Genomic DNA, 27,610 nt, shown 5'->3' on the forward strand with positions numbered 1-27,610 from the left:
TTGTTGTTTTTATTATTACACTCACTGGCCACTTTATTAGGAACCTCCATACACCTGCTGTTTTATGCAGTTCTCTAATCAGCCGATCCCTTGACAGCAGCACGATGCATAAAATCAAGAGCTTCAGTTAATGTTCACTTCAAACATCAGAACGGGTAAAATTGCGATCACAAAGTGTGACTTTCTTTCACTGTGGTATGGGTGTTGGTTTGAGCCAGATGGACTGGTTTGAGTATTTCAGAAACTGCTGATCTCCTGGGGTTTTCACACACAAACGACAGTCTCTAAAGTTTACACAGAATGGTGCCAAAAACAAAAAAACGTTAAGCGAATGAGCGACGATTCTGTGGGTGGAAACAAATGCCTTGTTGATAAGAGAGAGGGTCAGAGGAAAATGGACAGACTGGTTTGAGCTGGATATAGGAAGGATATAGTAACTCATATAATCACTCTTTACAACCATGGTCAGCAGAAAAGCATCTCAGCATGCAACAGCAGAAGAACACATTGGGTTCCACTCTTGCAGCCAAGAACAGGAATCTTTGAATCAACAAGAAGTTCCTTTTAAAGTGGCCGGTGAGTGTATTTGTCTCATTATCTCAAGGTCATGTTTTTAAGTCATTATTGAGATAACAAACCAAAAAATTAGACTTGTACTTGCATCATGGATTTTACAGCGCACATCTAAAGATGTGACAACAATTAAACCACTGTTAAAACAACCCACATTTCATAAATTTCTCTCAGCAGTCACCTAGCTGTGGAATAAACCACCTAAAAACAATGCAAGCTAAAGTAGTTGACTGTACTTTAACTCTTACAAATCTAACCAATACATATTAACATCACAAGACGTCAAGCAGAAAACAAATGCATGGTATCTCTGGGGAGCTGTGGTTCAGAATTGCTAAACCGATCTGTAATGAGCCTCATTAACACACAGTCAAGTCTTAAAACAACAAGAATTATTCACTGTTTGTAAATGATGCTTATTCAAGTCCAATTTTTGACTTGAATATCCACTTAATTTATCGAAGATGGCATATACATTTAATTCAGTATCGCATGTACACTCTTAACACACAGTGTTCAATTTGGTCTCTTAACAAGGACTTCCCTTCATGCATCATACGTCGTTCCTGCTGTCTATAAAAACACTATGTGTAGAATTTCTAGTAACAAAGAGTGATGGATTTATACCGTATGACTTTGCATCAAACAACGAAATAGTGGACCTTATACCTGTATATCACATACACACAGAAGGCATGTTAAAGACTATAAGCATCGTGGTATATTCAACACGACAAGAACACACAAAAGGAAGCTTTATAAAAATATGAAGTAATAAATAACAGTTACTGTTGAAACAGTTACACACAGCAGTCAGGGCCTCTTTACAAAAAATCAGAAAACAAAAGATGGTCAACATTTTTCCCTTTGAATCATTACGTCAAATTGTATCTGAGTTTGAGGTGGACGATATGACAACATGGTATTGTTATTGCGAAAAATTAGCAGATCCTAATTTTGTCAAGCAACCAGCCAATCATGAGCCTCATCATGCAGAATGCATTCCTTTCACTTTGGCGTAACATAGCGCTTAGCATGAAATTACACAATGCAATATTTTAGCGACATTATTTAAACTGCCAAGCTACCTAAATGTAACACTGCACTAATATCAGCCAGCTAAGTACTTGTAACTATTTTTGCTAACTTTAACATTATCTCTAGGAATAGCTAAAGCAAGCTAGCTGATCTATAATTAAAACCATTGGTAGAAAACCATATTTATGATACACGGACCTAGCTAGCATTAGCCCAGCTGTTTATTTTGTAATAATTGTGTAAATAAAATCTGCATTTCATGCTAAGCGATAAGCTAAGTCAATCCTAGTTCCTTTCTCTAAACATTGAAAGGAAGAATTAAATTTGGATTTTTTTTTTCACGGAATTTTTCAATGCTTTGCACATCGTTTCCTTTTCTTGACTTTTTTTTTTTTAGAAAGTTTTTCCTTCAGAAGAGGGAAATATATGCACACGATATCAATTATTGTGCTATTACCATGTTTGCCATGTTGCCCACCCTTAATCTGAGGATGTTATTGCATTTCTTCATCAACATTTTATTCATAGAGCACTTCATAAGTGACTTGCGATACCCTCATTTACAACTAATAACACTGTAACATCATGATCGGCTATCTACATCAAGATTACAAAGGCTAATATTGCTTGATGGTAAACAATTAACTACAATATTAACAATAGTATTATTGTCATGAATAGTATTTATTATTCACTCATATTACAATTTTGGGTTTCGAAGCAAGATGTTTATGAAATGCCCCATCAATAAAATATAACAGCCATTTTATCAGAAAAGTGTCTTAAATGGAATCTCAAATAAAATCTGACCCATAGGTTTTGTTAAAAAAAAAAAACAACAACAAAAAACAAACCCCAGATTGTTGGTGCATCAACCAAACTGACCAATGTGTCCACCTCTGGTCCAGCACTATTCACTCCAAACACTACAAATCAGATGAATCTGATGTGTGTCAGATCACCAACACACCCCATCTTCAGGCCCAAACCTGGTGTAGACTCAAAATAAATGCTCAGAGTAAAATTGCAGTTATGTTCAGCTGTAACAAACATGTTGCGATTACTTGTAGCTCATAAAAACGAGTGGAGAACTTTTGTCAACTGGAATTTGTCCATACATGTCTCGAGTGAACATGAAATAAAATTGCCTGGCCAAAAAGCCAGTTGACTTGAATGGAAAAGGATGCAAGTTGCACGTTAATCCAAGTATAAATCCGAAGTTACTTGCTAACCCACAAATCCAGTTGTTGGTTGGACGTCTCGATTCTTTAGCTTGTTTGCGTGACCTCCGTGACAGAAAATGCACCATAGATCAGCACTCCAGATACAAAACACTTTCTGAACACCATCCATGGTGAGAGCTTTTGTGAGGGATGGAACTGCTGGTGAGAAGCTTGTCGTTAATTCGTTATTTTTAACAGGTTGGTTTCATGTCACATTTATATATATACAGAGCACAGCCATCTGCAGTGATGATTTCAGTCCATGTGATTCCCCCTGGTGGACTTCGGATCTGAATGGAAACATATACAGTGGGGCAAAAAAGTATTTAGTCAGCCACCAATTGTGCAAGTTGTCCCACTTAAAAAGATGAGAGAGGCCTGTAATTTTCATCATAGGTACACTTCAACTATGAGAGACAGAATGGGGGGAAAGAATCCAGGAAATCACATTGTAGGATTTTTAATGAATTAATTGGTAAATTCCTCGGTAAAATAAGTATTTGGTCACCTACAAATAAGCAAGATTTCTGGCTCTCACAGACCTGTAACAACTTCTTTAAGAGGCTCCTCTGTCCTCCACTCGTTACCTGTATTAATGGCACCTGTTTGAACTCGTTATCAGTATAAAAGACACCTGTCCACAACCTCAAACAGTCACACTCCAAACTCCACTATGGCCAAGACCAAAGAGCTGTCAAAGGACACCAGAAACAAAATTGTAGACCTGCACCAGGCTGGGAAGACTGAATCTGCAATAGGTAAGCAGCTTGGTGTGAAGAAATCAACTGTGGGAGCAATTATTAGAAAATGGAAGACATACAAGACCACTGATAATCTCCCTCGATCTGGGGCTCCACGCAAGATCTCACCCCGTGGGGTCAAAATGATCACAAGAACGGTGAGCAAAAATCCCAGAACCACACGGGGGGACCTAGTGAATGACCTGCAGAGAGCTGGGACCAAAGTAACAAAGGCTACCATCAGTAACACACTACGCCGCCAGGGACTCAAATCCTGCAGTGCCAGACGTGTCCCCCTGCTTAAGCCAGTACATGTCCAGGCCCGTCTGAAGTTTGCTAGAGAGCATTTGGATGATCCAGAAGAAGATTAGGAGAATGTCATATGGTCAGATGAAACCAAAATAGAACTTTTTGGTAAAAACTCAACTTGTCGTGTTTGGAGGAGAAAGAATGCTGAGTTGCATCCAAAGAACACCATACCTACTGTGAAGCATGGGGGTGGAAACATCATGCTTTGGGGCTGTTTTTCTGCAAAGGGACCAGGACGACTGATCCGTGTAAAGGAAAGAATGAATGGGGCCGTGTATCGTGAGATTTTGAGTGAAAACCTCCTTCCATCAGCAAGGGCATTGAAGATGAAACGTGGTTGGGTCTTTCAGCATGACAATGATCCCAAACACACCGCCCAGGCAATGAAGGAGTGGCTTCGTAAGAAGCATTTCAAGGTCCTGGAGTGGCCTAGCCAGTCTCCAGATCTCAACCCCATAGAAAATCTTTGGAGGGAGTTGAAAGTCCGTGTTGCCCAGCGACAGTCCCAAAACATCACTGCTCTAGAGGAGATCTGCATGGAGGAATGGGCCAAAATACCAGCAACAGTGTGTGAAAACCTTGTGAAGACTTACAGAAAACATTTGACCTCTGTCATTGCCAACAAAGGGTATATAACAAAGTATTGAGATGAACTTTTGTTATTGACCAAATACTTATTTTCCACCATAATTTGCAAATAAATTCTCTAAAAATCAGACAATGTGATTTTCTGGATTTTTTTTCTCATTTTGTCTCTCATAGTTGAAGTGTACCTATGATGAAAATTACAAGCCTCTCTCATCTTTTTAAGTGGGAGAACTTGCACAGTTGGTGACTGACTAAATACTTTTTTGCCCCACTGTAGCACACTAAGCATTATAGTACTGCTTAGTGTTTTTAAAGGGAGTCCCGTTTTTTTTTTTTGCAAGCGACACTATATGGCCAAAAGTATGTGCACCCCTGACCATCACACCCATATGTGGTTCTTCCACAAACACAATTGTATCGAATTTCTTTAGCATGACAATTTCCCTTCACTGGAACTAAGAGACCCAATCCTTTTCCATCACGATGATGCCCCTGTGCATAAACCGAGCTCCATGAAGACATGGTGTGTTAAGGTTGGAGTGGAAGAACTCGCGTGTCCTGCGCAGAACCCTGACTGAAGTCAATCTCACTGAACACCTTTGGGATGAACTGAAACTGGAGCCTTCTCAACCTCAACACTGGTACCTGATCTCACTAAAGCTCTTGTAACTGAACTGAATGAACACACATCCAAAATCTAGTGGAAAGCCCTCCCTGAAGGGAAGGGAAGGGAAGGGAAGGGAAGGGAAGGGAAGAGAAAAGAAGAGTGGAGCTTATTGCAACAGTACAGGGGAATAAATCTGAAATGAGACGTTCAACAAGAACATATGGGTGTGATCGTCAGAGGTGCACAAACTTTTAGGCATATAATGTACACTTCATATGAGTTCAGCAAGAAGAGCTGTCAAGTCCTTCTTCCACAGAATCCAGAATATAGGATGCTCTTGGGAACTTTGGGAGGTTACACAACCTGTTCAAGAACCTGACAAGTTCGACAGATCATTTTCAATTTCTGATACAGAATCCAGAACTTCCTAATGCTCTTTGGGAGGATTTTAGAACCCGTTCTAGAATCTGACCGATTCCAATAACAATTTTCATTTTCTGGAACTTATTCTAGAACTTGCTATGAGACCTCAGAGGGTACTAGAATGTGTTCTAGAATCTTTGCACGAACCACGTGGCCAGAAGCAACAGGGAAGACTGGGATGCAGTGCCGCAGCCAGGTAGGTCAAAAACTGTGACTCAGAAACACGTTGGAAAAGATCTCCGTGACCTCTTGGTAAAAAAAACCCAAACCAAAACAAAAAACAAAATAAAGAAAACGTTGTTCAGTTGACTAAGCATGTCCAATGTTGGCGTGAAATCCTGCACACGTACGAAATCTGATTTCAGACCATGATGAAGTCCTCAAATGTGCCATCAAGCAGACTTCCATGTTTTGGGGTGGTTTTCCAGGCATACGCTGCCCCCTAATGGACAGCACCCATGTCTGCAGCATCGAGTGTTGCATTTGGTCCCAGGTCAAAGTTCACGAGCCGAGGAATCACAACCGTGTCAGCTGCACGCACAAGATCAGTCCGTCTTTAAAGAAATGACACCTTTGTTTTTGTAGTGTGCAGTGACACCTCAGGGGCGTCTTCATGCCTCGCTGGATGTTCTTCAGCCTCATAGGAATGGAAAGAGATAATAACATGTGAGTGTGCGATTGTGACAAATATCTGGAATGTTCTGCCGTTAACAGGGAAGTCAAAGTCCGGTACAGGGTGCAACAGGAGTGTGCACGTGAGTTGCTTGTGTCTCTGTAGAAAGCTCCATTGGGTGTGAGTGCGTGCACGCTATAGATCCGAAAGTGTGTGTGTTTCAGCAGAAAGCTTCGTCATCCTGGAAGTGGGTCTTCTGCAAAACCTTCACATGGCGCTCGTAGATCTTCAGGGCGGGGCCAAGTCTGATTGACAGGCCAGTCAGGACGTCGTTGCGCTGCATCAGGAGGAGTGATTTCCCATCGATTTCCTGTTACATAACAGCCGTGAAAGTTAATTAAACCTGAACTTCTCCAAACACGTATACAGGTAATGAAGCGTAAAGTGGATACCTGCATCCTGAAGGCGAGAGCCTGCTCTGGAAATCCTGCTGCTGTGAAGTAACTGGCGACGTCTGCCACCGTCCAGTCGACCGGATTTGTGATGCTGGACTCCGATTTGACAAAACTACCACACACCAGAAACCAGGAGGAGTTAATCAGTGGGTCTGTCAATAAATCCTGAGTAAAATCCCTATAATAAACCCCGATAAAATTCTGTATTCAGAGTTAGTCAGTATATAGACTGGAAAAGTTATGTGCATTCAGAGTCAAGATACACAACTACTTTATGCCGATTTTCTAACCGTACGATACACTTAATTATAATACATACAGGACACTTTTTTTCCATGGAATAAAAACGTGTTCTATTCCCTTCTCGCAGGTTTCATTCGTTTGGTTTGATAGCATGCAATATTGTTAGCATATTGCTTATCCTATGTGTATTATGTCATTCTACCCAATGGAGATTGAGCATTGAATACGGTTTACAATATTGCATGCTTGTCAAGACAACATGACGTCACATGTCAGAGACGTAAAACTTCTGTGCTAGCGAGAGACTGGGACAATTTGTAAACAAACATGGCCGCCAGGTTTGCTTCATTAAATACGGAAAAGTTTGAGAGAATTTTGGCTGCCAGGTTGCTCCATTGTGTGTAGCTGTCGATGTTGATTTTAAAAGTAACTAAGTAAATTACACAGGGAAAATAATAATAATAATAATAATAACAACAACAACAATAATATTCAGCTTGACTGCGCTAGCATTGGCCTTCGCTAACATTACAGCGGCTGGAAGGTAACTGGACTGCCGCTCTAACAGCACCAAGTCGCAGGTAAGCTAGCGTTGACCTTTGAGAATGCTGATATAATAATAATAATAATAATAATGGATTTTTTCGTGGTCTATCAGATATATTCCATTCAGCTACTCATCTTCGATTCATTCAGTATCATGCTAGCTGAATGAAATATATCTGATATACCACTCAACACCAGCCAATATTATTTAAACATCATTAAAATAGTTTGTGTCTCTGAAAAATAGTTTGGGTTTTCTGAGAAGACAGCAAGCACTGAAACCAAGTAAGAGTTTAAAATAAAATACGAGTCTTGCACATTGCTGCCATATTGCTGCATGTGGGTGTAATTATCACATTAAAGTGCATATTCTAGACCAATTTCGTTTTTTTTTATATGAAAGTATGTCCCTTTACACACTCATCCAGAAGGGTAATTTTGCACAAGGCCATCTGTCTACAGCAGAAAAAAATAAAATAACAAAACGCGTCTGGAAAAATCCCAACAGAGTCTGGAGCCAGATTTGTGACATCACCTGCGGAAGCGCCAGCAGGCTGCGAGAGCTTGCACGGTTTCAGTGCACAGCCTGTGTAGACCAAGTTTAGCAGCTAGCGATTTTGCATTGAAATATGGAATTGTCACCTTCAGCTTCTAAACCCATGGATTCATGTATCAATGCTCATCTATCTATTGTTACATAAATCATATTTTTTCTAATTACTATTATGTATTTTTATATTTCTTAATTTAAAAGTGTACTGGCTATTGTAGGAGAAAGATTTCATAAGCGACAAACATGGAATCGGCTAAGCAGGGTTGTATATACATTTAATGTGTTTGACAGGTCCCAAGATCTCAAGCCCTGACACGCCGTATATCCCTTGATACATGTGAAGTAAGTGTATTGTCGCCCAGGGCTTTCGTGGTGTTTACTTTTGCGTGTCAATAAATAACATTATCCGTGTACCACACAAACACAGGAACACCTAATTTAGAGTATAGTCTCTCTTATTTCTTACCCTGGCAACAGTCAACTTGTGAATTGCCGATTTTCTTGGTCTTTTTCTCGGCTCTGCTTGGTCCTCGGCTTTTTCCGGGTGCCTCGCACGAAGTGCTCCCATTTATCTCTCATTGTCCGGTCTTTTGGAAAACGATGAGTACTAATCCCATCAAGATCGGTGTTGCTACACCCTCCTACGATACATCTGTTAAGCCTAGGTCACAACCGGACGTACGATTTTTTGGCCGTGCGATTTTTGGCATTTCCCAAGTCACTGCGGTTTTTTTTTGTTCGTGGAGAAAGACACACATTGGCCGTAAGTTTGTCTTGCAACCTGAAAAAAACGTAAGCGCCCGTAGAGTTTGTTTGACATGACAAAGAACCTCTGCGGCCGGTCTGCGGCCAATCTACGGCTCGAAAATCAGCACGTCACACGCGTGCCCTCCATGCGTTTCATGCACGTAGACCGGCTGTAGGAGCATGTACGGCCGGTTGTGACCGAGGCTTTAACCATTTTAATAATTACGTGATAACGTTAAAGAAATTTGCAGAAAACCACCAGGTCGTTTTCTCATAAACAAACCAGCACTGACGTAGGATTCAAAGGGAGGCGTCCCACACGCGACGTCACGAAAATCAATGTTTCCCGGGAAATCCAAATGCCAAGTTTTTTCAGAGGCGGACCAATTCGCCTCAAATGGCTTGATTTCAACTGAATTTTTCTGGTATTGCGCAAGGTAAAAAAATTGCACAAAATGCAAAATGTTACAGATATTTGACCAAAGTTTAATATAAAATAGGAGAATTACATTGATCTTGCTCCTGAATTTACCCATGATATGCACTTTAATCACTGCAAGTTGGGTTTAAATGTAACAAAACAGCCTCCAGACTCATTATTCAGCAACAAAATAGTACTTGATCCAGCCCATCCTGCTATTTTGCATATTTCCAGTTCACAACTTAATGAAGTCATGAGATACAAAATCAAGGCATGAAATCCTTCTGTGTACGAGGGACTATTTTATTCATCACAGCCTAATTGTATTGCATGTAGCAGTGAAACAAAATAAAAATAAATAAATAAATGTGTTGTCAGGCAAAACAAACCTCGCCCGGTCGCACTTATGATGAATATGAAGGAAGATATCGCAAAAAAAATCATTCCCCTAAGGGTCCATGTGGCTGCTGCTTATAAATAAAATAGTTTTCTGATCCCATGTCCATACAGTAAATATAGCATATATATATATATATTTACTCTATGAGTCAGTAGCCACAAAAATGAAGCGTAATCCAAAAATGAACAATTTAAAAATCACAGAAGTAAAATATACCAAGTGTCTGTACTTTACAGTATTCTACTCTTACCGCTTACAGTTTTCGAAACTGAAACCTCAAAACCGAGGCTGACATACACACGCTGTCACCATGACCAAAACCCTTATTTCCTGGAAATGGCCCGGCGCTAGAGCTCAGTGGAACACACTTTCCCTCTGTAATAAGCATTGAAAGCGATTTCTTTAGTCTCGTGCATTTATTTTGAATGGTGAACCGAATTGTATACACACACCGGCCATTTTAATCGGTACACGTCTATGCACATGTGCAGTGCGCGACTGAAACACTTACATTCTTACAGCATGATGATGTAGTGGCTCGCGCCTCTATATGAGGCAGTAGACATAACAAAAACGATTTTGACCTTTTTGGTGACCTTGACCGGATGACTTTCAAAATGTTGGAGGTTCTATTTGAGACCAATGCCCATCTATCCTGAAAGCTTCATGAAGATTGATCCAGCCGTTTTCCCGTAATATAGTTTACAAAAAACACAAAGAAACCCGACCGAAAACAATACCTCGCCCCCTGGTGGATTCCGTCCCGGGCGAGGTAATAAATAAACCACAAAGAGTGTGGGCCATTCTCAGAAACTGTGACAAATTCAGTTTTAAACATGAAGTTGTTTTTTTTCCCTCTAAAGCCATTAATCCTGGTGCTCTATTATACATTTATTTTAAGAAATAATTTAACAGAGCAGGCGGCACAGTGGTGTAGTGGTTAGCGCTGTCGCCTCACAGCAAGAAGGTCCGGGTTTGAGCCCCGTGGCCGGCGAGGGCCTTTCTGTGTGGAGTTTGCATGTTCTCCCCGTGTCCGCGTGGGTTTCCTCCGGGTGCTCCGGTTTCCCCCACAGTCCAAAGACATGCAGGTTAGGTTAACTGGTGACTCTAAATTGAGCGTAGGTGTGAATGTGAGTGTGAATGGTTGTCTGTGTCTATGTGTCAGCCCTGTGATGACCTGGCGACTTGTCCAGGGTGTACCCCGCCTTTCACCCGTAGTCAGCTGGGATAGGCTCCAGCTTGCCTGCGACCCTGTAGAACAGGATAAAGCGGCTAGAGATAATGAGATGAGAATTTAACAGAGCAGTAAAAAAAAATTATTGAGACAACTTGTCTGCATTTGCAAAAATTTTATTTAGCCTAAATATACCAAAATGTCATTACCGCCATGTGTCAGAATGAGGATTATTGAAATTTGAATTTAAAAATTCCTTTGTTTTTAATTTTATTTTCACTTTTCTTTCTGAAATATTACCACTATACCTTCACTTTTTATTGTGGAAAATATCATGATCTCTGCTTCAATGGTTTTTGGTGTATATGCACAAGAATGTGTACTTTCTTGATGTCTTTACCGTTACCCAAATGGTAAAATCATGCTGTAACTCAGAGCTTTGACAATAGAGGGCAGTGCAGCGACATGAGGAAGGACCAGGATGTTGAGCAGCCATTTTGAAAAAAAAAAATCACTGGTGCATGAATGCTGGAATCCAGGATACTGATCAGGTGAATATGAAATTTCGAGATGTCAGAGAAATTAACTGTCATTGCCGTTACCCCGAAATGACAAAGATAATGATGCTGCATGTTGAAAAAGTTTAGTTTGCCAAGTAGCAAGTTAGGATGGGATCATAAATGCATAATTTATCTTTTTTTCTGCACTCAGTGACCCAAAAATGCCATGAGATGTCTTTACCGTTACTCTATAGGGTAATGGTGAAGACATTATGGGTAACGGTTAAGACAAAGACAACAACTGGGCATTAGTTTTTCGTAATAATATCACTTACTTTGGAATTCATTAAATATGTTTTTCCCCTCTATTAAATATATTTACACGGATTAACTAAAATTAGTATATACAAAATTTTTTAAAATGTCTTTACCGTTACTCGTCACATTATTCATCACATCACTCATTACTGTCATGTGGTATACTCACACTCCTCCGTTCATCCCTCGTTCCTCGGCTGCTCCTGGAGAGGCAGATGGAGTCAGCAGACAGGAGGACACACCCACCTCAGCCTTACAAACTGAATCTACACACGCAACAACACATTATAAACAAAACAAAATCTTGCTAGATAACAAGATACACCTGATCATGCTCGGGTTTGACACACAGACGTGTTCATGCTCACTTGCAAGGCTTTAGAGATTTATACTTACAATTTTTCATGGGAATCGACGGTGGAATCGTGACACCGTCTGAGACGACAACCGCTTCATCCTGAAAATGGGGAGATGGTGAACGTGTGCAGGACCAAACGAAGTTGTAATGTAGTGTGTGTGGATACCTGTGTGAGTGTGTGTGTGTGTGTGTGGTTACCTGTGTGAGTGTGTGCACGTGGTCAGGTATGGGTTCTCTTTGATCTTGTGTTACACTTTCTGTGTGAATCGACTCTCCCTGCATCACCATTTCAACTACAGGGAAAAAGATAAACGGACAGGTCACAAACAGTTCTCTCTCTCTCTCTCTCTCTCTCTCACACACACACACACACACACACACACACCTTCAGCGACACACTCTTCAGCTTCCTGATGAACCGGGCTCGGTTTTGATGGTGATGATGCTGGTGAGGGCTGGAGTTCCTCCTCCACGGTCACTGGTGTGTGAGTAACGCCACACACCTTCACCTCCTCACCGGCTGAAAATGGAGCATGTGTGTGAACTTGGACATCTGCTTCTGCTTCAGGTTTGGTGCTCTGGGGCTCGAGCTGTGTCGGAGATGTGGTGTTTTTGTCCATCTTGCCATCCTCCTCGCTTTCCACCTCCATTGACTCCTCCTCCTCCTTTACTTCCTCCTGTATGCAGAATACATCATTTACCTAACAGACTAATCTGATCTCGAGACTAATTTTCTTCACCATGACTAATTCAGTACACACTCATCACTGCCATGATAATCAGTTTATTAAGAAAAACAGACCACGGCAAAAAACAAAACAAAAAAACAAACACAAAACACTGCTTTGTTCTTTTAACCCAACACAGACTGGGGTAGTTCGGTTCAGTTATTTGTTTCATTATTGTATTTTTTTTTTTAAAGTTGGTTTTGGTAATCCAGCTTTTAACAGCCAGAACCTGCTGAGGTAAAGCTGATATCCAGCCTGCTGCTTTCCTGAAAGCTCGACGGCCATTTGATTTCAGAAAATCAGTGAAATTTAGTTCGCTCTGAAATGTGGTGATTGTGATATCTGTTTATTTCTGTAATATCTCACAAAATATCAGGCCATTCTGTGGCTGGGAAGTTATTTAATTTGAGGGGATTAAAGCAAATAATGTGCATGATATCGCTCGCTTCGTGCAGTCAAGCAGACAGAGGAAGTCCGTGTGCGCATGCGCAGGTTTACCTTCTTCTTCTTCTTTTGGGTTTTACGGCAGCTGGCATCCACAGTGTTGCATTACTGCCATCTACAGGTTTCCCTTTGAGTGTGCACTGACAGTTCCATCATTCTGTCGCTAAACGAACAGCTGATCACACCGAGGTGCTCGCTGAGCGCCCATATTTATTAGTTTGGTCCTGCGTTTCCTTTCCTTCGTATGTAACATAACGTCTTTTCTTCTCGCTTTCTTTCCGTTACTGTAGTCGCTCTTTCACGCTTCATTCGCACACTCACGTCCTCCATTTTTCTCTCCTGTTTCAAATTTGTAGCCCACAATGCCTTGCGCGAATGGGGAAAGCCCACCATGTGATGCATGACATAGTATCTTTAATTGGGTCATGGTGAAGCAGGAAAAAATAGGAAAAAAAATTGAGGGCCATGTAGAAATTAAGTCGGGCGGCACGGTGGTGTAGTGGTTAGCGCTGTCGCCTCACAGCAAGAAGGTCCGGGTTCGAGCCCCGTGGCCGGCGAGGGCCTTTCTGTGTGGAGTTTGCATGTTCTCCCCGTGTCCGCGTGGGTTTCCTCCAGGTGCTCCGGTTTCCCCCACAGTCCAAAGACATGCAGGTTAGGTTAACTGGTGACTCTAAATTGACCGTAGGTGTGAGTGTGAGTGTGAATGGTTGTCTGTGTCTATTGGCCCTTTTCCACTACCCTTTTTCAGCTCACTTCAGCTCACTTCAGCTCACTTCAGCCCGACACGGCTCGCGTTTCGACTACCAAAAACCAGCACGACTCAGCTCGCTTCAGCCCTGCTTAGCCCCTAAAACTCGCACCGTTTTGGAGTGGGGCTGAAGCGAGCCAAACCGTGCCGAGTGAGGTTGGGGGCGTGAGGAGACACTCCCCTGTGCACTGATTGGTGAGGAGGAGTGTCCTCACATGCCCACACACGCCCCGCGAGCACGCTGGGATCTGTAAACACCGCAAACCCGGAAGAAGAATAATTACGAATTACGAGAATTTCTGAAGCCTTATGCGCCTCGCCTCATCTATACGCTCTTGCCAGTATCTGTTGGCCACAGCACCAAGACCAGCAACACTAACGACTCCATGTCCTCCATGTTTATTGTTTACTATTCGGGTCGTGAGACTACTGCTTAAAAGATCACTGAATCAGTGACATACAGAGCATCGTGGACGAGTTCGCAGAGCGCAAGGCTCGTCGTATGCCCTTCAAATAATGCGCGCAGTAGGCTATTGATGTTTTATTATGAGCCATGTACAGTATGTCGCCGAATGTTTTTTTGTTTCTGAGTTACATGTTCGTTTGAAGGACTTAATGTACAAAATAACATAGTTGCACCCCGTAGTGTTGAAATTGGTAAACACAGTGCATTCAGTGAGGTTTGCACCGCCCTCCTTTTATTTCTGACTCTTCCTGTCACCGTTGCAACCTCTGAGTGCTCATTCGTATGCCCTTCAAATAATGTGCGCAGTATAGGCTACTGATGTTTTATTATGAGCCATGTACAGTATCCTAATGTTTTTTGTTTCTGAGTTACATGTTCGTTTGAAGGACTTGATGTACTAAATAACATAGTTGCACCCGGTAGTGTTGAAATTGGTAAACACCGCAGTTGCGGACATTTTGTAGCCTAAAATGATGTTATGATAAGCTTTAATAAAGGGCCCGGTCATTTGCCCCGCCCCCGGCCTGGCTCTGACTTGTTCCGCCACTGTCACTGATGTCACTGTTTGCGCTGCTTAACGACATCACGTGACGTCCACCCACTTTCGCTAACTCCACCCAATGTGTCCACCCACTTTCGCTAACTCCACCCAATGTGTCCACCCACTTCCAGCCAGCACGGTTCAGCGCGGTTGTAGTCGAAATGCAACTCCAACAGCCCCGCTCAGCCCGACTCGGCACGGCACGACTCAGCCGCGTTTGTAGTGGAAAAGCGGCATATGTGTCAGCCCTGTGATGACCTGGCGACTTGTCCAGGGTGTACCCCGCCTTTCGCCCGTAGTCAGCTGGGATAGGCTCCAGCTTGCCTGCGACCCTGTAGAAGGATAAAGCGGCTAGAGATAATGAGATGAGATGTAGTCCCCTATTTATACAAATAGGAGTCATTCAGGATTCAGCCATGTTTTTGCTCGGCGTTAGCAAGTTACAGGTTTTTAGCTTTCTCCTGAAATGTTTTCTTTTATTTCTTCTTCCTCAGGGTAGTAAAACTCGCTTTCGCTGTGAACACTGTCGTTATCGCTATCCATGCTGTAAAATTAATGCTATTCTCCTGAGAAATGCGAAAATAAATGACAAAAATTGCTAAGATGTTTGTTGTTGTGAACGAGCAAGTCACCAGAGGTCCGTAACTGGGGTCCGTAACCGGGGTCTGTATCGTACGATACGGACCCGCTCGCCAGCCAATCAGAGCGCAGGATTTGATGGAAACTGGACTGCGAAAAAAATAAAACCATTTATTTTCCTTTTCATCATCATCTTAAATATTTCTTTTGTTAAATAAAAACACTTTTGCTTCATTTTCTTAATAACCAACAGTAATTATTTACCCACATTTGTAAAGGTTGGAGTAAAATATAATGGTCTATTAACTAAAATATTCCTTTTATTAAAACATTTAAAAAAGTTAATAACAACTACTTTTCCTTTTCTTAATAAACCTTTATGAACATTTGTTCTGCCTCCATTTGCTTCTCTTCTCTTTATCTTTCAGCAGTCTGGAAAAAGAGAGAGAGCTCCGATTTCTTGTTAAGTCTATTTGTACACAATCACACAGCAGCTCTTTCACGTTTTACATCTGTTTTTTTTTTTTTTAGTGTTTTTGCATCATTAAAGCTGTGTTACTTCCACCTACGGTGAAGTCACGAGTATTCCCGCTATTGTACATTATTACTGTCTATTAACGTAATTATGGCTAGGAAAAATGAAGTGATGACGCAGCCTAGAATAATCGTGATTCGTTTTTTATTTCATCGATTTGAATTGTCACAAATTTGTTTTGTGATTTATCATTGCAGGGTGGCACGGTGGTGTAGTGGTTAGCGCTGTCGCCTCACAGCAAGAAGGTCCAGGTTCGAGCCCCGTGGCCGGCGAGGGCCTTTCTGTGTGGAGTTTGCATGTTCTCCCCGTGTCTGCGTGGGTTTCCTCCGGGTGCTCCAGTTTCCTCCCACAGTCCAAAGACATGCAGGTTAGGTTAACTGGTGACTCTAAATTGAGCGTAGGTGTGAATGTGAGTGTGAATGGTTGTCTGTGTCTATGTGTCAGCCCTGTGATGACCTGGCGACTTGTCCAGGGTGTACCCCGCCTTTCGCCCGTAGTCAGCTGGGATAGGCTCCAGCTTGCCTGCGACCCTGTAGAAGGATAAAGCGGCTAGAGATAATGAGATGAGATGTAGTCCCCTATTTATACAAATAGGAGTCATTCAGGATTCAGCCATGTTTTTGCTCGGCGTTAGCAAGTTACAGGTTTTTAGCTTTCTCCTGAAATGTTTTCTTTTATTTCTTCTTCCTCAGGGTAGTAAAACTCGCTTTCGCTGTGAACACTGTCGTTATCGCTATCCATGCTGTAAAATTAATGCTATTCTCCTGAGAAATGCGAAAATAAATGACAAAAATTGCTAAGATGTTTGTTGTTGTGAACGAGCAAGTCACCAGAGGTCCGTAACTGGGGTCCGTAACCGGGGTCTGTATCGTACGATACGGACCCGCTCGCCAGCCAATCAGAGCGCAGGATTTGATGGAAACTGGACTGCGAAAAAAATAAAACCATTTATTTTCCTTTTCATCATCATCTTAAATATTTCTTTTGTTAAATAAAAACACTTTTGCTTCATTTTCTTAATAACCAACAGTAATTATTTACCCACATTTGTAAAGGTTGGAGTAAAATATAATGGTCTATTAACTAAAATATTCCTTTTATTAAAACATTTAAAAAAGTTAATAACAACTACTTTTCCTTTTCTTAATAAACCTTTATGAACATTTGTTCTGCCTCCATTTGCTTCTCTTCTCTTTATCTTTCAGCAGTCTGGAAAAAGAGAGAGAGCTCCGATTTCTTGTTAAGTCTATTTGTACACAATCACACAGCAGCTCTTTCACGTTTTACATCTGTTTTTTTTTTTTTTAGTGTTTTTGCATCATTAAAGCTGTGTTACTTCCACCTACGGTGAAGTCACGAGTATTCCCGCTATTGTACATTATTACTGTCTATTAACGTAATTATGGCTAGGAAAAATGAAGTGATGACGCAGCCTAGAATAATCGTGATTCGTTTTTTATTTCATCGATTTGAATTGTCACAAATTTGTTTTGTGATTTATCATTGCAGGGTGGCACGGTGGTGTAGTGGTTAGCGCTGTCGCCTCACAGCAAGAAGGTCCAGGTTCGAGCCCCGTGGCCGGCGAGGGCCTTTCTGTGTGGAGTTTGCATGTTCTCCCCGTGTCTGCGTGGGTTTCCTCCGGGTGCTCCAGTTTCCTCCCACAGTCCAAAGACATGCAGGTTAGGTTAACTGGTGACTCTAAATTGAGCGTAGGTGTGAATGTGAGTGTGAATGGTTGTCTGTGTCTATGTGTCAGCCCTGTGATGACCTGGCGACTTGTCCAGGGTGTACCCCGCCTTTCACCCGTAGTCAGCTGGGATAGGCTCCAGCTTGCCTGCGATCCTGTAGAACAGGATAAAGCGGCTAGAGATAATGAGATGAGATATTTTGTTTTATTCTATCCACATTCACTGAATATGAGCAATCATGCGCTCTGACTGGCTACTCTACTACTAGAATATCAGCTCATATACTGTGAGTAGAGAAAGACAAAATGACAGCACGTGTTGTTGAACCAACCAAGGACAAAATAAAAACTCTACTCGAAAACCCCCCCAAAAAGCAACAAAATATGGAATGAAAGTATTTGATGGTAAGAACGTATCTTTTTTATTTTTCAAGAATTATTATCGCATTTTTCACAAATTGCTCCTGTCATTTCGCCGGATATGATTTTGTCTAATGTTTTGTATAAAGTTTTTATTTATTGAATTTGCAAAAAATAAAAATAAAAAGACTCTGTTTCTCAAAATCCAGTGAATGTGGAGAGAATAAAACAGTTATTCCACTCAATCTCGGTGCTACGCGCCTCGTCGGCTATCAGTTTGCGTACGACTCGATTTCGTGGAATAACTGTTAAATATACCTAGTCACAACTGTTGAGTTGCCTTGTATATTATTATTATCATCATCATCATCATCATCATCATCAGTAGTAGTAGTAATTTGCTATAACATTATGTCTGTGTGAATAACCAAAAATATGTTATGTGTGAAAAACACTTATTAAAAACTGATTTAATTGTCTTAATTAAGCAATGCCTCTGGGGTTATTTCAAAACATGACTGCACATTATACCTACAGTAACTGAACTGGCAATAATAAAGTTTCAGTAATATTATATAACAGACTTGGATGAGTTTTATTGGTTACAGTAGTAAAAACGTGGACATTACCAAGCTGAAAGTAGCTAACAACATGGGAGATATCATGCTAATTTTACATTAAAGCTGTACTGCCTGTCAGATTTTTCAAGTGTAGGTCATAAACAGAATTTTCCCGACACCCAATTATTTTTGTTTAGTGACCGAAAGCTACTGAATTCGAATCACAGACTTCCAATATTATTAGTTTGTTTTTTTAAAATAGAACAATTAATTTCAGGCCACGTGGCCCTAAATTCTCCGCTATTTTTTCCTGCTTTACCATGACCCAATTCAAGATACTACATCATGCATCACGTGATGCACCGAAGTAAAACCGGTTATTACAGCATCCTAGAGGTGTCTCTAACGGTGCATAAGTATCAGGAATAATTGAAACATTTCCGTAGTTGCATAAATAATTTTAAAAAGGCTGCTGAGGCTGCTCTCTAATAACTTTCCATCAGAATTCCCAACGTATGCAGCAATCTACACCTCAGACACTCCCACTTTAATCAGCAGCCAGTTGGTATTGTTTATGTGGTTTTTTGCTCGAATGTGATTGGACAAGTCCTGATGCTGTCTTTCAAGTTCACAACCACCAGTAATATAATTACAGATGTTCGTCTGTTGCTACTGTCATGGAGACAAACGGAATTGGGGCAAGATGCAAGTCGGCCAATGCCTTTTCATTGCTTTCCCCGTTTAAACGAGGCTAATACTTTTTTGCAGGCTTCTCTATTTACTGCAGGTTTTATCTGCATGCCCAAATCAAAAGAAGCTGGGATGGTATGAAGAATGCAAACAAATAAATAATAAAACAAATGTACTTTGACTTGTATTTCATTACAGACAGTACTATGAACCCAAGATATTTCATGGTTTGTTGGTCAACTTCATTTCATTTTCTAATATACATCCATTCCTGCGTTTCAGTTCTGCAACACATTCGAAAAAATGTTGGGACGGGGGAAATTCAAGGCTAGTAATGAGGTACAACAATTAAATAATGATGTGATGTCAACAGGTGACTGTAATCATGATTTGGTACAAAATCAGTATCCAGGAAAGGCCGAGTCTTTGAGGAGTAAAGATGGGCCGAGGATCTCCAGTTTGTCAACAAATGTGTGAGAAAATTATTGAAATGTTTAAAAACAATGTTCCTCAAAGAAAGACAGGAACAGATTTGGATATTTCACCCTCTATGGTGCATAATATCATTAAACGATTCAAGGAACCTGGAGGAATTTCAGTGTGTAAAGGGCAAAGGGCTCAAGCCTAATCTGAACCCCCGTGATCTCTGATCCCTCACTGCATCAAGAACCATCATTCATCTACAGCTGATAGAACCACATGGGCTCGGGATTACTTTACCAAACCTTTATCAAGCTACAATAAGGAGTTACATCCACAAACATCAGTTAAAACTTTACTGTGCAGAAAGGAAGCCTTATGTTAACTGTGTCTAGAAGCTCCGTCGACTTCTCTGGGCTCTGAGGTGTCTGGGATGGACCATCACACAGTGGAAATGTGTATTGTGGTCAGATGAATCAGTATTCCAGGTCTTTTTTGGAAGAAATGGATGCCGTGTGCTCTGAAGACGAAAAGGACCATCCAGACTGTTAGCAGGAACAAGTCCAAAAGTCAGGGTGTGTCATGGTATGGGGTTGGGTCAGTGCCCTTGGTGAAGGTAACTTATGGCCCTTTTCCACTACCCTTTTTCAGCTCACTTCAGCTCGCTTCAGCTCGACACAGCTCGCGTTTCGACTATCTAAGAACAGCACGACTCAGCTCGCTTCAGCCCTGCTCAGCCCCCAAAACTCGCACGGTTTTGGAGTAGGGCTGAAGCGAGCCAAACCGAGCTGAGTGAGGCTGGGGGCGTGAGCAGACACTCCCCTGTGCACTGATTGGTGAGGAGGAGTGTCCTCACACGCCCACACACGCCCCGCGAGCACGCTGGGATCTGTAAACACCGTAAACCCGGAAGAAGGAGAATTACGAATTACGAGAATTATGAAGCCTTATGCACCTCGCCTCATCTATACGCTCTTGCCAGTATCTGTTGGCGTGGTCGGTGACAACAAGCCACAGCACCAAGACCAGCAACACTAACGACTCCATGTCCTCCATGTTTATTGTTTACTATCCGGGTTGTGAGACTACCGCTTAAAAGATCACTGATGTCACTGTTTGCGCCGCCTAACGACATCACCTGACGTCCACCCACTTTCACTAACTCCACCCAATGTGTCCACCCACTTCCAGCCAGCACGGTTCAGCGCGATTGTAGTCGAAATGCAACGCCAACAGCCCCACTCAGCTCAACTCAGCCCGACTCAGCACGGCACGGCTCAGCCCAACTCAGCCGCATTGGTAGTGGAAAAGCGGCATTACACTTCTGTGATGGAGCGTCAGGGGCGGTCCTGGGGGCGGTCCGACCGGGCAGCCACCCGGGGCGGCATCGCGGGGGAGGCGGCACGAGCGCGGGCGCAAAAAAAAAAAAAAACGGTCCCCAAAAAAAAGGTCCCCCCCCCAAAAAAAAAAAAAAAAAACAAGACGGGCGGGGTGTGTGTGTGTGTGAACATTTTGGATGGGGAAGCCCAATACCAAAGTTGCGCAGGTGACGTCATCAGTGTGTGTGTGTGTGTGCGCCTAACTTGTCGTAGCCCCATAATATGCACATTCCCGCCAGCGGAACGTTGTACTAGTCATCAAAAAGACTTTACTACCATAGTACTACACTACTATGACATTACACAGAATCTTAAGTAATACATTACGACTTGATCATTGCCATTCTGGTAACAGCAAATTTATAACGGGCCGTGTCCGCGACGTACAACACACGACGAGAAATGTTTAAACGACCAAATTAAAGCTGTTAACATTCTGTTGGCTAATACAGAGCCCAACGCAGGGGGGGGACGGCACGAGCGTGGGTGCGAAAAAAAAACGGTCCCCCCCCCCCCAAAAAAAGGTCCCCCCCCAAAAAAAAAACCCGAAAAAAAAAAAACAAGACGGGGTGGGGGGGCGGCACCGGCAGGGGGTTTCGCCCGGGGAGTAAATTCTAGGATCGCCACTGTGGAGCATTAATGCAGAAAAGTACACTGAGATTTTGGAGCAGCATCTGCTGCCTTCAAGGGAGATTTCAACAAGACAATGCAAAACCACATTCTGCTTGTATTACAAAGGCGTGGCTGTGGAAGAAGAGGGCGTGTCCCCTCTGTCCCCAGTAGAGAATGTGCGGAGAATTTAGAAATGAAAAATATGACAGTGACGACCCCGAACTGTTACACACCTTAAGATCTGTTTACAGGAAGAACGGGACAAAAATAACACCTGAAACACTTGGAGTCTTCAGTCCATAAACATCTTTTAAGTGTTGGGAGAAGGAACTGGAACATTATAAAATGGAAAATGGTTTACTCTAACAACTTTTTTTTTTATTTTAGGTCATATATACATGTTCAAGTTCAGGAACGTGCAAGAGTCACTTATTACCCCTTTTCCACCAAATCAGTTCCAGGGCTGGTTCGGGGCCAGTGCTGGTGCTGGTTCACAACTCGTTCAACTTGCGAGCCAGCTGAGAACCAGTTTGCTTTTCCATAGCTCGCAGTGCTAAGCGGAGCCATGTCATTACGTCGCTGTATACATCAGTTACGTCGCTGTATACGTCAGTTACATCGCTACGTTTACATAAACCTTGGTGCGAATATCAAAGCAAAAACAACACGGAAGAAGCAGCAGCAGCAACAACAGTAATAATAATGGATGACTTCGCGTTTGTACAGCTGCTGCTTCTCGTCGCTTAAAAATGGCGATCTTTCGCGGTCTTATTGTTGTTGGTCTTAACAACTCCGCCCCCCCGCTGACGTAAGCGGTTCTTTCCTCTGGCCCAGCAGAGAGTTGGTGCTAGCCTGGAACCGGTTTTTCTGGCCCCAGGGCCAGTTCCTTGTCAGTGGAAACAGAAAATCCGGTTCCAAACTAAGCACTGGCCCCGAACCAGCCCTGGAACTGCTTTGGTGGAAAAGGGGCATGTATGTCACTCTTCCAGTGAGTAAATGTCACTGTCCACTGGAGACCTTTTACAACTTTAGTAGCATTTTAAGGTGGACATGAATTTTCCAGTAAGAAAATCGGGAAAGCCATGACCTAATAGTTAGAGAAGCAGCTTTGGAACCAAAAGGTTGCCGGTTCGATTTCCTGGACAAGCAGGAATGGCTGAAGTACCCTTGAGTGAGGCACCCAACCCCCAACTCCCCCCTGGGTGTGTCACTCAACCCCCAACTGCCCCCTGGGTGTGTCAGGATCCTGTTGTACGTCACTCTGGATAAGCGTGTCTGCTAAATGCCATTAACCCCTTGGCTGCCACTCATAATTAATTGTAATGTGCCGGGCTTATAGGACAAAAATAGGTCAAATTGGGATATTTTGATAATCTTTCTCTAACTTGTTCAGAACTTTATATTTGTAATATTTGTATAGAAAAATCACAAAAAAACCACTGTTGTAGAGTAAAAATAACTTTAGTAATCAAAAACAACTTCAAAAACATCCAAAAAACAAGATAACGGGTCTTGTCAATGAGAACCTGTACATAAACATGAATTACTAGTACTTGAAAACACAATGTATGCCAAGGGTCCATGTATTCCAAGTAACTGGGTACCGTTTTTATGATGGTCTTTGGTATGACATGACCGTGAATAGAACTCGCGATCAAGAGGCGGACACGCTAACCACTAGGCCAACTCGCGGTAATGTGCCATGTAAGGTACATAAAAGGAGGTGTTTATGACGAGTAGTGTACGTCATAAGGCACAGCGGTAAGATTTCATGACGTACATGACTCGTCCAAGGGCATTGAAGGGGTTAATGTAAAAACGCTTACATATGTGAACAAATATCTGTCCAATCTTATTAATATAATCAGTAATATGTTCTTTAAAAGGTTCATATATGATGTGTGGAAGTTAAATAGTTAAATATAACCCCCCCCCAAAAAAAACCCAACAACTGGAAGTAATAGAGTTAATGAAGTTTCATGGCATTCTTATATTTGTGTTGTGCTTCAAAGACAAAACATTTCCCCAAACAGGGGCGTAGCTAGGATTTTTCATTGGGGGGGGGGGTCAGACACTGACTGGCAGCCTGAGTACATACCCGCACGTTTGTAAATAAAAAAAAATACATTGAATACATTTGAGAAAATAACGCGGTCTTTGCATCATTCTTTCATCTCATGTTGTGAGCTGTTGAGATGTCGGACAATGATTAGACTAAATCAGCTTTATCCGGCAGTGTATGGATAGCGTGGAAGAATACACTATGGCACTATGTTTGCATCATTCTTTCATCTAAACAGTTATAAACTAGTGCAATTATAAATCTTACCCGAGTCAACTGATTCAGATCTCTCTATTCTTGTTGTCTTACTGCTCACTGGCCAAAACGTTCCTAAGTAAAAGGCGTCGTGGATGACGGAATGGCAGACGTCAACGATTTTGTCAATGTCGATCGCTCTGCCAAAGTGTATTCTTCAATGGTTCTAGAAATGGTGCTAAAACTTAGCTTCGAAGCCACAAAATGCAACTTTGATGGAAAAAAATATATATGTAATGAATTGCTGATCTCTCTTCACGTTGAAAGGAGGAAAAAGTTTTGCTTGTTTTGACATGGTGAATTATTAACACAAAAGGAAATACTTGTAATTTGTAACTAAAAAGACTGCAGCTACACTGGCAGCTTGACCATGCTTTCTAGTGCAATCGTGTTGCGCTTGCACAGAACTGGGTTTTCGTGCCCAAACCACAGGAAGTCTGTACAACCCTAATGAGGCTGGGGTGACAATCTAGTAAAAAAAAAAAAATGTTAGAAAAATTACAAAGGGGTGGTCACAGGTCCAAGCTACGCCCCTGCCAAACTCCAGGCCTGGTTTAGTCAAGTCAAGTCAAGTCAAGTTCATTTGTATAGCGCTTTTAACAATAAACATTGTCGCAAAGCAGCTTTACAGAATTTGAACGACTGAAAACACGAGCTAATTTTATCCCTAATCTATCTTCAATGATGAAGCCTGTGGCGACGGTGGCAAGGAGAAACTCCCTCAGACGACACGAGGAAGAAACCTCGAGAGGAACCAGACTCAAAAGGGAACCCATCCTCATTTGGGCAACGACAGACAGCATGACTATGACATTAACAGGTTTAACAAGAAGTCAGCAAGTCAACCGCAGTCCTAAAACGTTTAGTGTGAACTCAACACCCAAGGTTTCCAGGAAAGAGCTTCATGAGCGTTATTATCGGTGTGTGAAGAGTAATAACACATTTATAAATCATTTATTAAAGACAAAGTCCTTGCTTGGGGCCTTGTTATTTTTGTGAGCTTTGCTGACGCGGTTCAGGTGGTCGTTCACCTTGCTGAGCTGAAAAACACGGGACCGGATGTGGATGTGCGGACCAATCACTGCAGTCGGTGCACAGATGCTAACGTGAAAGAAGAGCGCGCGCTCAAAAAAAAAAAAAAAAAACTGAGACAGTGTATAAAGGCGCTCTTTTGCGCCACAGCGTTAACCGGAACACGGAGAGAAGCGGAGTCTCGCGAGCCCCCCCTCCTCTCTAACAATAGCTCGGTAACGCGCGAGACCGTCCGTTAGAGAGATTGCGGGACTGTGGGCCGCGACCCAAATCACACACTCCAACCAGAAAGGAGGAAAAAACAGCCCAAACATCATCCTGTTTAGCGGAGATGGCGTAATGTTTTGAAATAGTGTTTGGGATGTCGCTATTGTGTGTGATCTAAAGAGTAAACCGCTGCTGCCGCTGCGAGGAGGAAAAAAAGCGCAGTGAAACTCGCGAGCTCGGCGGAACTGAGAAAGGAAAGACAGAAAGAGGGGGAAAAAAAAAAAAAAGCTCGTGCTGCGCTGAAATTTCCGCCATCGCGAGACTCGGGTCAAGTTCGACCGCGCACGCTCGCGCTCTGTCCATTTCTCTCACTTATTACACACACACACACCCGCCCCTCCCCTCCCCTCCCCTCCCCTCCCCTGACCCCTCCCTCCTGTTTTCCGAGCGCGTGGAACTTAACAGACCCCGCCCAGTGAAAAACACCCAGCACAACTTTCACGTGAACAAAACCTGCGTGTGCGCGCGCGCTGTGAAAGAAAACCGCGCGTAGGGTTTTTCGACGCGAAACTGCAGCGCGCGCGCTGTTTCACTGAAGAGGCGCGCGCAGAACAACGAGAAAGCTCGCACGAGCTCGCCGCACCTTGTGTGTGTGTGTGCGCGTGTTGAAGTGAAACAGCATGCGCACGCAGACAGTTTGTGCGCGCGCGCGCCTCGAGAGAGGTGTCGGGGTTTTTTTTGTTGTTGTTTTTTTTTTCCCCCCCCCCACCACCACCACCTTTTCCACCCCGCGCTTGCTTTGCTTTGCTTGTGCGCGCGCACACACACACACAGAGCGTCACGTTCGCAAAAAACACACATGACGCAAACACACACGCGCAAGATTGCACCGGGGTCTTTTGTGAAGCGGACTGCGCGTGCTTCCTAAAACAAATCGGCCACTTGTGATGACATTAAAAAGAAAGACAGAAAAGCGGAAATGAGTGGTTGCGGATGTGTCTGTCGCGCGCCTTCCCCCAATTTTCTTTCTTTCTTTCTTTCTTTCTTCTACCATTTAATTATTTATTTTACATGATCTGATTTGATGAATTTTAATTGCTCCGTGAGCGCGCGCTCGAGGTGTAAACAGAGAGAGAGAGTTACCTGCTCGGACACGCGCCCGTCCTGCGGCGCGCTGTTCGTGCTCGCCGGGAGTCGCGCGGACGCCTTGGCCGCCCCCGGGCTCGGGCCGCATCTCCTGGCGGGCACGGTGATGTGACCGAGGCGCGTCCTGCGCAGGCGCCCTTTCTCGATCTCGCGCTCCAGCACCACTTTGATGCGGTGGCGGGTCAGTTTCTCACCGTCCGCGTGCGCGGCCTGCGTGCCGAGGTAGCCCAGGATCTCTTTGAGCCCGAGCGGCGCGTGACCCCGGCTGCTCCGCTCGCTCAGACTGCACACGGCGGCCACGAGCCGGTCTCCCAGATCCGCCGCTCTCACTTGGGGCGCGTGCTGCTTATTGTTTCGAGCGCTCGTGCAAGTTCGCTGCTCGGGCTCGGGCGGGTCGGTGCTCGCGTGGCCGAGAACACAGCGCGTCTCCTCCTCCCCTCCTCCTCCTCCCTCTCCCTCGACCCGTCCAGCGGCGGGACTGGAAGTGTCACCGGAGCCGTCGCAACTCGTGAAACTGCAGATTCCGCCTGGCGCAGGAGACAAAACCTTTTCTTCTGCTGCTTCTTCTTCCCGTTTCTCCTCAGCGGAGCGCGAGCAGCTGCTGGGTGACGGTGACGGATCTCTACACGGAGTCAGCTCGCGCTCCTCCCGGTCCGCGGCAGTGCGCGCGCTGATGTTGTCGTGGTTCTTGGCGGTACTGGTACTGGTACTGCCCCTGGGCTCCGGCGCGGTGTGTTTGGTGCGCGCGCCCGCCTGCTCGACCTTCCGCCGGCATTTCCGTTGCACTTTGGCGGCGTTCCGGTAGGACACGGAGCCCTTGTAGTTAACTTTGAGCACAGTTTGCTCCTGGATGAGCTTCTCCAGCTCCGCCCGCGTGCGGTCCGGGTCCGATCCGTGTCTCCTGCGCACCATCCGGCAGATCCGCTCCAGGTCCGGCCGCGCTTTCCTCGAGCGCAGCGAGTCGATCGTCTCCAGGATCCACTCTCGGTACCGCGGTTCGGACATGGCTGATAATACCGGTTTGTTTGATTCTGTTTTGTTTGTTTGTTTGTTTGTTTGCGCTCTGTGCACGCGGCTGCAGCGGGACGGGTTCTGCGCGAATTCGTGGCCTCGTTGCGCCGCTCCGCTTCTCTCCAGATGAAGCGGCGGTGAAAAGGAGGAGAGGAAAAGCAGAAGGAAAAGAAGCGCTCGGCTCCTCCGCTCCGCTCCGCTCGAGCCCGGCCGCGCTGAAGCGGAAGCCCCGCTGTACGCCTGCGTTAGCGCTTAAGGTGGAGCGGGGACACTGCGCGCGCGCTACAGGATGGAGATTATTTAAGGTGGAATGGCGGAG

The 27,610-nt window shown here is 43.7% G+C and overlaps 1 protein-coding gene across 1 annotated transcript; it reads right to left on the reverse strand.

Moving 5' to 3' along the window:
• Window positions 1-4,711: 4,711 nt before the first annotated feature.
• On the reverse strand, window positions 4,712-27,513 carry samd1b (sterile alpha motif domain containing 1b). The gene is made up of 7 exons (XM_060899194.1): window positions 26,278-27,513; window positions 12,215-12,506; window positions 12,028-12,122; window positions 11,868-11,928; window positions 11,641-11,737; window positions 6,567-6,681; window positions 4,712-6,484 (listed from the first exon to the last, which is right to left on the reverse strand). The coding sequence occupies exons 1-7, from the start codon at window positions 27,283-27,285 to the stop codon at window positions 6,335-6,337; spliced, it is 1,818 nt and encodes a 605-aa protein (XP_060755177.1). The 5' UTR covers window positions 27,286-27,513; the 3' UTR covers window positions 4,712-6,334.
• Window positions 27,514-27,610: the final 97 nt, after the last annotated feature.

This window comes from Neoarius graeffei, chromosome 18, assembly GCF_027579695.1.
Source record: "Neoarius graeffei isolate fNeoGra1 chromosome 18, fNeoGra1.pri, whole genome shotgun sequence".
NCBI lineage: Eukaryota > Metazoa > Chordata > Actinopteri > Siluriformes > Ariidae > Neoarius > Neoarius graeffei.